This window comes from Polypterus senegalus, chromosome 14, assembly GCF_016835505.1.
Source record: "Polypterus senegalus isolate Bchr_013 chromosome 14, ASM1683550v1, whole genome shotgun sequence".
Classification (NCBI taxonomy): domain Eukaryota; kingdom Metazoa; phylum Chordata; class Cladistia; order Polypteriformes; family Polypteridae; genus Polypterus; species Polypterus senegalus.
In genome coordinates, this window is record NC_053167.1 from 91794300 (window position 1) to 91806317 (window position 12018).

General features: G+C 36.0%; 3 protein-coding genes across 3 annotated transcripts in view; 1 reads left to right on the plus strand and 2 right to left on the minus strand.

Moving 5' to 3' along the window:
• dmap1 (DNA methyltransferase 1 associated protein 1) overlaps nt 1-2879 on the minus strand; it is a 90619-nt gene extending 87740 nt beyond the window's left edge. The window contains exon 1 of the mRNA XM_039735912.1: nt 2795-2879. The gene's annotated coding sequence lies outside the window, so the exon portion shown is untranslated. The remainder of the gene's footprint in view (nt 1-2794) is intronic.
• tmem53 (transmembrane protein 53) lies at nt 1287-7630 on the minus strand. The gene is made up of 3 exons (XM_039735913.1): nt 7429-7630; nt 5423-5526; nt 1287-2914 (listed from the first exon to the last, which is right to left on the minus strand). Exons 1-3 carry the CDS (start codon nt 7481-7483, stop codon nt 2216-2218), a joined length of 858 nt encoding a protein of 285 aa, XP_039591847.1. The 5' UTR covers nt 7484-7630; the 3' UTR covers nt 1287-2215.
• Nucleotides 7631-7775: 145 nt separating this feature from the next.
• armh1 (armadillo like helical domain containing 1) overlaps nt 7776-12018 on the plus strand; it is a 45126-nt gene continuing 40883 nt past the window's right edge. Inside the window, exons 1-2 of the mRNA XM_039735819.1 lie at nt 7776-7835; nt 10933-11171. Of these exons, the coding sequence (XP_039591753.1) occupies nt 10966-11171 (206 nt within the window). The 5' untranslated portion in view covers nt 7776-7835; nt 10933-10965. The remainder of the gene's footprint in view (nt 7836-10932; nt 11172-12018) is intronic.

Here is a 12018-nt window from a genome sequence, read left to right on the forward strand (position 1 = left end):
TAAACAATTTAACTTGATACTAACCTGGCAGCTTTACCTTTGCACACAGGCCAATTCTTATTTAGTTCTTGCTTTATTCAATGCATGAATTTCTCTATATAATACACAGAATTTGCAGATATGAACTTTGTCTTTTACAAAAGAATTACTACTAATTTACTGTAAAGACACAAAGCTCAGCACACATCACAGTTAATATTTTGATTTATTACTCAAGTTTATTCTTCATTTTGGTAACCATTTTTATATTGCAGCAAAAATGTATTGATGCTCTCACGATTAAAAAAAAAAAAAACTTTAAAAAGAATTTACATTATCACACGGATCCACTTCACCATAGCAATAAGATACAGTGTAAGTGCGGTAATCTACTCAATTATTCAAATCTAACAGAAAAGTTTACAGACTGGACAATGTGATATTTGAATAAGGTTCTTCATTTAATACAGTGTTATCTAAAACAAACAAACACATTATAACATGCATATGAAGCAACAATAAAACAAAGTGTTGTACAAAATTCATACTCAAGACAGGAACGCTCTGGGTCTTGAGAGCACCAGCGTCTGCACATTTCTACTGCTCTCAGTTTTATAAAGTGGACACGGATTCTAGACTCCCAGTGGATGACTTGTCAGTTCCTTTAACGTCTTTTTCAAGCTTGTACGATACATGGAAATAAAGGTGGCTTTCAGTGTACTTTTTAAATAAAAATAAAAAATGTAAACAGCTTCAGTTAATTTCATTCTAAAGAATTACACTCCTTGGCATACAGGTTAAGAACTCTCTTTCATGGAGGAAAATAAATAGAGTGTGTAATGGCTATTGGAAGCTTAAGTAACGACAAGTAGCAGCTCACTTCACATGACTTGTTCATGAACCTGGTGTTGAAAATGGAGAGATTTTGGAATAAATATTAAAAATAAAAAAGCCCAAATATGGCAATAGGTGTTCTTTTAAAGACTAAAATGAATACCTAAGCACACCTTACTACAGATTATGAATTTTATAGGGAACAATAAAACAAGACATTGCATTATTAACGGAGGTCAACTTAGATTTGAGCCTAAAATGAATGCAATGAGAGTAATGAAAACCGCAAGTCTGGTTTGTACACCCCAATTTATATATCTAAACTGAAAACTTAAACTTAAATTCTTTTCATCAAAATAATAAAATATGGCTGAAAAAAAACAACATTACAGGAGTATTATCACCAAAGAATAAATAAAAGATGATATATGCAAATTGACACAATTAAAATAACAATGAAACTATACTATTTGTAAAGTTAAAATTTAAATTTTATTCAACAGTGCCTTTTTTTGCACACTATGAACTTTACATACCTTTGCTATTGATCTATGTGCAAACATGGAGAATTGATTGATCAGAGATGTACATTTCCACTGACATCATACAACTGATTTCAAGAAGCAGATTATTGCAGTTCCACTTCTTTTTTGTTTTTTAACACTCCATCCATCTATTAGCAAACTGAATTTATCCACAACAGTATGACATGGGCTGAAGTCTATACCTGCAGCATAAGGTGCAAGACAGATGCAAGCTGTAGATGTCTCAACATTCAAGCCCACCACCACACTAATGACACTTCATAAAGTCAATTTCTTAGAGACATCAATTAATAGGCAAATATTATGTGGGAGAAAAAGTACCAATTAAAAACCCACCCAGAAACAGACTCAAATGTCACACAGACTATACCTTAGCAGGAATTCAAACCCAGGACTCCAGAGCTGAAAGACAGTAGTGTGAAGCACTCCATGACCCATAAGAAAATACAAAATTTCTGATTTTAATTTTTCCTATATTTCTTGAGGGTTTATCATGGACTCACTTATTTACTACATGCTTCAAATCCTAGATGATTACAGTTGCAGGAACCAAAACTAACCTCTGTGTAAGCATTATGAGCCTGTCATGTGCGAAAAACACTTGAAGAATAAAGTTAATTCAATTGCATTATAGCTAAAACTTCATTTACTTTTTTAATTCATCTCATAAAAAAAGATTTAAAATATTACTAATAATTAGTATTACATTAAAAAACATTCCAGTGCATTTACAACACAACTGCCTTCATAGGATAATCTATTAGAATACACAGTATATGCCATCAATTTTTAATCATTATGCTTTAAATTGCAAAAAAAAAAAAAAGTTCAAAATATATACAGTTTCAGGGATACTTTTATTTGTGAGCAGCAGAAAAAACCTTTATGCGTGCTCCAGCTGAGCTTAGCATGCAGCTATCCAAGAAAGCAATACAATGTTTGGAATACAGTTCAGGAAACATTCGGAGGTGACTGACATGCTCAGATGTGACAAAGTCCACACTTTTTATAGGAAATCCCTGCTGTTGTCGTGCCTTCACCATTCTCTCCACATCCCTGTGATCAATCACTCGGTCAGCTTTGGAATACAGGTAAAGATGTGGCCAGTTAGAAGGTTCCTTTAGCATGGCATCAAAGTGATTCTCGTGGATGTGTTTGGTTATCGAATACAGCAACACTCGTAACAGGAAGACCATGCAGGTGAATATAGCCAATGCCAAATACCTTATAACAAGGTGAGTATTTGTGCCTAAAGTGGCATTGAGGGCCCGAACAGAACCCACCACGTTCTGATTTCCAGGTGCACTGTCCACAACTGTGCCTACAACTTTTAAATTTTGGAACTGTGGATCACTATGAAGAAGCTGAGCTATGTAACGATATAGCATAAAACCACCATTGCTGAACACATGGAAGAGTAAGGGATTTTCTTGTACCTCATAATCTAGAAGTAGATCCAGGAGCTTTCCAGCTATGGTGAGCAGTTGCTTGCTACCAAAGGGCTCATATAAGAACACAGCCTTTGATGGGGCAGTGTACCTAATGGCTATACACCCCTAGAACCACAGAAACACATGAAAATAGTTAAGTACAATTCTTTGTTAAAAACGTGTACCTAAATCTAATCTATACTGTATACTGGAATATGCAAATATTTAATATTAAAATATTCATAAAACAGACATTACCAATAGGAAAGTTATCTATATGAGAATACATATTCTAATTTATATTAAAACATCACTTCTTTAAAAAATGAATAGCATTAAAGAAATTCTCCGCCCAAAAATAATCATTTATCTGTTACTTACCCTGTGTTCTTTGTAGTTATGGCTAAGAAAAGTTGTTAACGTCAGGCTTTTCATTTAGAGATTCAGAACATGTTGTTTAAAAGAACTTGATGGTCAAACAACTATGGCTACTGTAGATAAACTAATTAGCAACCTTTAACTTTACACAGCTCATTCTTTTTAAAATTACAAGGCCATGTTGCTTTTGATGTCATGCATCATGCATGCATACAAGTACAGTTCTACTGGTGTGGCTTCCTGAAGTTACTTAAAAGGATAAGTTAGGAATTTTTCACATCAAAGCTATGGTATATATTAATTTGCCATGTCAAATTATGTTCTAAAATGAAGCATTTTTTTTTTAATAAATTTTACAAATACCTTGTCTATTCTTGCAGTTTATGATGGGACTGTAGGGTTCCAGGGTCCAAAAAAAGGGAAAAAAAAGCCTTAAAAAACTTATCGAATACGTCCACTTTGAAGTGATAACAAAAGGAATCTAGAAATTACTTTATCATACTCTTGTTCCCATTTTCTTTAGGTAAGAATAAGTTGTTTGTTTGTCTCTCTGCTTGCAGCATCCTTCACGACTGAAGTTATTGACAAGCCCAACCCACCGTTCACTCAGAGCAATATATAAACCGAGTTGAAGCACAGTGAAAAGAGCACATACGAGTTTCATTGTTCTTTGAACATATAACAATACATCTGAACTGATTACACTGCACTGTATTTATAGTAAAAGCCTTAGATTTCTGAAAGAGCCAAGCCACCTTTTTTGTGGCGCATCTTGTGCAAGCATGATAAAAAAAAAAAACACAGAAAATGAAAAAGGCAGAGTGTGTGATAGAGCAGATTGAAGTGTTAAAAAAAAAAATGACAATTGATTTGTAACTTTTAAATACATGCTAATTTGCTCTTGTGTTATAGTAATAAAAGAAATGACCACAGTGTTTCAGGGTGAGAAATTTTACTTGCACTGATACCAATCAATCCATAAATACACAGGAAGTACATGCAGATTGTGAGGCAGGAGTGACAGCTCTGTGCTACCACTCTGTCTATATTAAAACATCTGAATTTACTACACTTCATCCTGATTAAACTTAGGTGGATTTATGTTGCTGAATTAGTCCATGTGTGTTTACCCTCTGATGGACTTGAGCCCTTTCCAGAGATTGTTGCTGCTTTGTGTCCAGTATTTGCTGGGATAGTCTCCAGCTGCCCCACAGCCCTTCCCTGGATAACTGGGTTAGGAAGATGAATGGATGCCTATTACATCTGTTTAGTTCTTGTCACTGGATTGCATACACTCTCTAACTGAAGCACATGCGCTCAATATCAATCTAGTGGCAGCAGGCAGTATTTCTACAAGAGAAAGACGGACGTTTCTATATAGTGAAAGTTTATAAGTGATTGTAAGTGTGGCTTTTTCAGCTATTATAGTCTACTCATTTACAGAACAATGGCAGCAATTCACAATTGGGCATCAACACTTAATGTCAATAACAGCGCTTGGCAATGATTTTCTGAAATGAATCCACACTCCTGGGCCCAAATATCTCCTCCTTGTTCTGAAGACGTCAGCAAGGACAGTCTCCCTGGGGCTGAAATAGTGCCACAGAGTAAGATGAATGAGGTAGCTGACAAAGCAAAGTGCACAGCCAATTTCCTTTAACATGGCAGAATCTCACAACATTGGTTTGCTTTTTGCTTTTTTTTTTCTTCTTAAAACAACATGGATATGATGTTTTACAATTTGTGTGTAATCTCGTGACAAAGATCAATAGTCAGTAATATTTTTGGACATATTCATATTTAAGTCTTTTCTTTATAATGAGACTACAGTACCTTTTACCTTCATGATAAAGCACAAAATTCAAAATCTGCAAAATATGCTTCACTTTAAATTGTAAATTCTTATGCCAAACTAATATATACCATAATTGTGTATAAATAACTTTGAATAAAAAACATCAAATTTATTCTTTAACTTTCATATGCTTCAGTTCTAAAATCTATTGAAACATCTGCATTATAGTTCTGTATTTGTAAAGCACTGTGCAAGCTAAAGTAAATATCAGGCGTTTCCCCTCAAGTGACTCCTAATTTCCACAAAAATATTTAAAACTAGTTAAATTTTGACACCGAGAAACTGCATTCAAATTAAAAGCATTCTTTTTTCATAGTCATTCTTAAATAGGAGAAATATTCTGCTCAAAAGTTAGTAAAAGTTGTAAGCAAATGGCTAAGGACTTCCATGCTTGTACTGACCTGTTTATTATATAAAGAACTGTACTTTGCAAGATGTTTGTCTTTACATCCAGCCCAACCCAAAAGAATCACAACAGGTTCTTTTCTTCCAAACCAGTATTTTTCTAGAATAAAAAAAAAGTTTTGTGAATATTTTCATGATTTCCTAAATATACAAAAAGCAAGAGTAAATTAATGTTTATTGATTTAATAAACTGCATTATAATAAATTAATTACAACAGACCAAGACAACGGGCAATTCTGCATCCTGTCTGAATGAGACCCAACATCCCCCTTCCTACTCATCTAAAGAACAAAACAATCCAAAGATCCAAGGCAAAGTACTTGCTCAAAAATAAAATTAAAGGCATTGCAAATATTACCAAAGGTTCAGTCTGCTACTTAAGGACAATATTAACAAATGTATCATAATGTGCATTGTATTTTGTCTAATTGCAAGTAAAACTGGACATCCTTTTCTCACTTTGTTATGTTTGTGATATGTTGGATTGGATACTTTGTGTTCAGCAAGATCAGGCTATGGTAAAGTGAATTCATGCAATGTGCTAATAAGAACAGTGTAATTAACCATAAAATTTTATTCATTAATCAAAGGCTATTACTCCACTGTTAGAGAATTAGGAATTGTATAATCAAATAATTTCAATAAGATCTCAGCAAGGGAGATTTCAAGAAAATTGACCCAATGAAGTAAATGCACGACAACAGTATTTACGATTAAGAGTCTTGGAACATTTTGTATAGTTCCAGAATTGACAAGGCACATAGTTCACTGACAACTAATTTCCTTTCACTACTTAAAATTCTAACTAAAGTGTCCCATTGCCAACTTTCTCTTTTAAAAAGGCTAGTAATCTGGAGATGCTATGTATTCATTGTTGCAAGATGATGGATGACAAATTATCAGTTTTCTTTTGCTCCTGGGATCACATCAATCACCTTCAGACAATCAGCTTTAAAGTCAGCCTCTGCACTCAAAATGCCTCAAATAAATAAATAAATAAAGATCCTTCCTATCTCTATTTCACAAAGACACAACCAAAATCCTCTGAACTTGCACATAAACAAATCTGTTATCTGTTGTTATAGTATGTCCTCGTTCTCGCTAGTCTATCCTCGGTTATGTCTATCGATGTCCCGGGAAAAGGAAGATGCCCATGGCTGCAGACACGCTGGGCATCACAGGTCACCTATGATTTTCATGTAAAAATGTAAAGGCTGTAACAACTCAGTCATTAATGTTCTGTTGCATTGTTACCATACTCCAAGCGAGTACTGAATAACCAAATCAATTCGATATGCCCAATATGTATGCACAAAAGCAATCTTGGCAAAATGGAAATAAAATTCAGTAATCCTGGGGACAAATAAAGCACAGTTGATGAAAATAAGAGTCCCCGCTCATAATATAGCGGGCATACACTTAAGGTGTACGTGCACACACCAGACAGGGAATGCCATGTCCAGATTATCAGACCCAATGTACTAAAAAAAACATATTTAATCAGTAAGTGGCACTCTCTGTTCTGCAAACAATGTTGCTGGTTTACGATCGAATGTCAACTCCAAACATCTTCACTTACCACCCACAGACTTAAAAAAAAAAAAAAAAAAATTTGCACCATTAAGGTTTAGGTTAAGAAAAAATAGACATTACAATTCCAAGCGAGAAAGGTGTAAACACTGAGTAAAAAAACGATATTAATTTTCAACAAGCTGATTACATCTTGCCTGAAGAGGCCTGAGCTGCCTAGAAAGCTTGCATACTGTAATCTTTCTAGTTAGCCAATAAAAGGTGTCATTTTGCTTAACTTCCTACCTCATCCATGATGGCTAACACTTTACAATACCATAGTACTACAACAAGCTGATTTAAACTATCTGATGATGTAACATTAAAGAAACACTAACATAATTTCACTTCCACATCTAGAAACTAAACTGGGAAAAAAACTCGATAAAATGTGCGTTTCTTCCATGGACCATTCCCATTAACAGGACTTACCTGAGGCGTAAGGCTCGGGAAACACAATATTATAATCCAGGCCCGAGTCGCCCATACCGCTTAAATATCCCAGCACTTTATGTTACTTATTTTATATCAATTACAATATTAGCCACGCTTTACATTCGCCTCACTGTTAAATTTGACCTTGTGTTTAAACAAACTTCAAACTTCAGTTAGTACTCCCGACACCGGAAGAGGATCTCAGCCAATCAGAGATAAGCAGCGCACGACTCTACGTTGCAGCTTAGCAACGCAGAGTTTTTCGTAGCAACCATGGGTGTTACCAAAGTGCACGCAAAGTCCCACCCAATTCAGCGTTCTATTGGTTGCTTTTCTTAGTAGTCATTAGTTATTGGCTACTAAACCTTTTATTGAAACGCAGCTTTGAAGGAAGATGTTAAACAGTAAGTGATTTTTCTGATTTTATAACGAACAATTTAGTTTATGGCATAGTCTAAGGTTATTATTACAGTTAGTAAAATTAAATAAATATAATAATGTTCTCCATTCTGATTAAAGCGAATATTTTATTTAGTTCTAGCTGGGTATTATATTTTTTGCGTTAATGCAAGTTGATGTAATTTTCACTGTTCTACATTTCTGGCATTTATTCAAAATGATTATATACCTTAAAATATATCTTCTGCTAAATATTATACATTTCGATTTCACTGACTTTCTCATCAAGCGTGGAAATTTGTTTTATTTAACGCAGCGCCCTTTGATTATACTGGGAATCTAACTGTGGTAACACGCTCTCAATGCAAATCCTGCTTTTCTCTAGTTTATCCAGTTTTACTTATACGTCTAAAACACGTCCAGTTTATATTTAAGGTGGTCCTAAACTGGCCCCCATACGAGTACAATTGTGCATAAATATATGATATAATGGCTTGGCACCTGTTAATAGTTGGTTCACGCCTTGCAGCCCTGTGCCTCTGATATTGTTCCAGGCTAACTGTGACTATAAATAGTAATAAGGAGGTTTGGTCAGGCCAGGTCAGATCAGGTCTGGATGAATGCACTGGTACAGGTGATTGCCACACCCACCACACGATGAAACAGTTCGGGATCCTAGTTGGCAAGCCCGCAGGCAGACACATGGTCCAGTCCCACCCTCCGAAAATGAAGATCTATCTGCTGCAGCCAGGTGTTACGTGGGTGTCCCCTTGGCCTGGTCGAGCTACACGGGTCCTCAACAATGAGGATCCTACAATCCAGATCACCCTTGGGGAATCGCGCCACATGGCCATAGTGCCGTAACTGACACTCCTTCACAATGCAGGTAATGTGCCTCATTTGGGACTCCATGAACAACCAGTCATTTGACACAAAGTCAAAGCAGCAGTACCCAAGGATTCTCACAGTACCTAAGGAGTCCAGTCTTCACCTCAAGTCAATGGATAGCACCCCTTTATAGTGACCTCATGACCCCCCCCATGCTCTCTCAGTCCATCTGCTGACTTTATAGGAAGAATCACCAGAAACATGAATGTTGCTGCCAAGGTAAGTAACCTCTCAACAAGGTTGAAATTCTCTCCGCAGGCAGACATGCTGCAGATGGCTATGCCCAAGAGATCATTAAAGGCCTGAATTTAGGTTTTTATCCAGGACACTCATAAGCCCAGACACTCAGACTCCTTGCTCAGTCTCTTGAGAGCCCCAATCAGAGTCTCTATTAACTCCACAAAGATCACAGCATCATCGGCAAAGTCAAGATCAGTGAATCTTTCTTCACCAACAGATGGCCCACAGCCGCTAAACAGCACAACCCTGCCCAACACCCAATCCATGCAAGCATTGAATAAAGTAGGAGCAAGAACATACCCCTGATGAACCCCAGAATCAACTGGGGAACTTTGGGAGGATTCCGTGAAGTCTCAGGATGTTCCACAGCGCATCTCAATTAACTGTGTCAAATGCTTTACAAAAATCGACAAAGGCTGCAAAGGAACTCTGACAATATTTGCATTTGTTCTCCATAAGAACCCTCAGTGCCAGGATGCTGTCGATGGTAGACTTCTTAGGCATAAAACTAGACTGTTCCGCTTGCTGGTAGGTGAGCAAGTGATCATGGATCCTATTGAGGATGACCGTAGCAAGGACCTTACCCAGCACTGAGAGCATTGTTATCCCCCTGTAGTTCCCGCAATCCAGGCAATCACCCTTTCCTTTCCAGATAGGGACAACAACACCTGTTTTCCAGGCAGTTGGTATGATGCTAATCTCCCAAATGGAAGCAAAGATTGCTTGCAATGCAAAGCGGGCAGCCTTACCACCAGCCTGGAGAAGTTCACCCCAGATACCACAGAAACTTGAACCTTCCCTACCCTCAGTTGGTTCACCACCTGTGCAATCTCAGTGAGACTGGGTGATTCACAGCGTATTGGATCAGTCTCAAAAACCATGGCCCCAGAGATGTTCAATGTCGTAGCTAGAGGATCAGCTTTAAACAGCTGCTCAAAGTAGCCAGCCCAGTGGGTCACAATTGCAGCATCATCCGTAAGGACGATTCCATCGTCCGCTCTGAATGCGACTCTCCGAGGAGGTTAGATGAATGGATAAACTACTGGCATAAAATAACAGTAATTATCAATGCTATCTCAATGTTTCATATTCTGGGGTTTAAATTCTAGCAATATGATTGTGTGGAGTTTTTACATTCTCTTTATGTTTGGGTGGGAGTTCTCTGGTTTCTTCCCTTATGACATGCAAGGTAAATTACTTTATGGCTCAAAATTATTAGTGTGCCCTCTTTAATGGTTCTTCAATTGATTGCCATCCCATATAGGGATATTTCTTGCCTTACCCCATAGCTACCAGAAGCTCCCACTTTACTGTATTAGGTTGGTTCAAAGAATGAACCTTATTTCTTAATATCAATGCACAGATCCCTTATAAAGTGATTTAAGACAAGATCAGATAGAAGGTATTACATAAAATTAAGTCTAAGTTATTATATAAAAATAGATAAACCTTGATTTTAGTATTATTCAAGTATACATAATAATAGAAGTGTAATTATTGCATAATTGATTTATGTAGAGAACAACTACTTAAATTGATCAGAAAACCACTAATGTGAATGGCAGACTTAAGGCAGTGGTGCCATATGTAACATTATGGTGCTGTATTTATTTAGCCTTATTTCCCAAAATTGCACCTCAGTCTGACAGGATAGGTTCAAACCCCTGTGTTCCATCCAGGACTAGATTAAGTAGATACAAAAATTAATGAATGTATCCACTGTTTAATTAAAGTCATGCAATTTAAATAAGGAGTTAACTAAATAATTTAACATGAAAGCCTATAAAACGTTAAAAGTGTGCAATGTGTTTTTTATCTATTGCAAGGAAAGAAAAATCTGTAGTGAATAATAATAATAATAAGAAGAAGAAGTTACATTTATTAGTTACTCATCCCACTTTACATAAATAGTATGGAACCAGAAAGACAAAAATTCTGTTATTAAAAACCTTACCAGTTTGCTTTGCTTTTCAGGTTCCATGGTCCTGTCATGAAACATGAACTAAAATGTCTTTCAGCCAAGATCAAGCAGCCATTACCAAGCTTATGGCCTTCCTGCAAGAGTGGGATCAGAGTGGCAAGTCAGTCCGAAGTCGTATTTTGAATGATTTCATAAAATATAACAAGGGTAAGACTAGCCCTGAGCTAGAACTTGAGTTTTCCCAGGGCGGCAGCTTATTTCTAACTAGGCTTACAGCCTGGATGAGACTAACGTATCCTTTACTACAATTTCTTACACAACACCTTTTGACAATGCATTTCACAAAGTACTTCAAGAGCTATCAAAAACACATTATAAAACAATGAAACAGAACATTGGAAGTTGTGCTATATCCATCAATATGGAACAAAACTTGACATAACAAACTGATACCCTGCATCAAATAAATTTATTTTAACAAAAGTAACAACCTTTACTTGAAAAAATACAACTGAAATGCAAACAAAGGCTTGGAGGTGGAATATTTTTGTGGATTTTATTTCAGAAATATTATATGCAAAGAAAAAAATGTAATGTACACTTAACAAAGACATTTGCCATCTAAAAATAAACTATAATATACTCTTTGCTTCTAGGATTATGTAAGGTATTAGAATAACTGAATATTTCAACTTAATCCCTTTAAAACAGGTTTCTGTTTTGCATGTTTTATGAATATGATATTTCCATTATAATTAAGAAGCTAATCAAGAAAAAGTATATTTTAACAGGTATGACAATGGCAATTTGATGGTATGGAAACTGTTTAATGAAAATGGCCAAACTTAATCAGAATTTCTGGAACAATACTGGATACCAGAAAACACAAAAGAATTTGCTATTGTTGGTGCAATTCCAAAAGAGCATATTCAAGTTTAGGGAGTTCTAATGTACTGTAAAAATGAATGAAGAAATTACAACTCAGTTAATGTTTTTTCTGAAAGTAATCTGTTTAGAGCACTGGGTGGGTGTTTGCTGCCTAATAATTAGATATGCCAGTTGAATTTCATTGATATTGGCAAAGATGAACATATCTGCACATTTTGGCTGTGTCACTTCTGTCGTCACATTTAAATCTT

Coding starts and splice junctions, on each gene's coding strand:
- tmem53 (XM_039735913.1), bottom strand. CDS start 7,483: ATGGGCGACTCGGGCCTGGATTATAATATTGTGTTTCCCGAGCCTTAC. Junction 5,527..7,428: donor TCCCGAGCCTTACGCCTCAG/GTAAGTCCTGTT, acceptor TTTTTATTCTAG/AAAAATACTGGTTTGGAAGA. Junction 2,915..5,422: donor GTTCTTTATATAATAAACAG/GTCAGTACAAGC, acceptor CTGTGGTTCTAG/GGGTGTATAGCCATTAGGTA.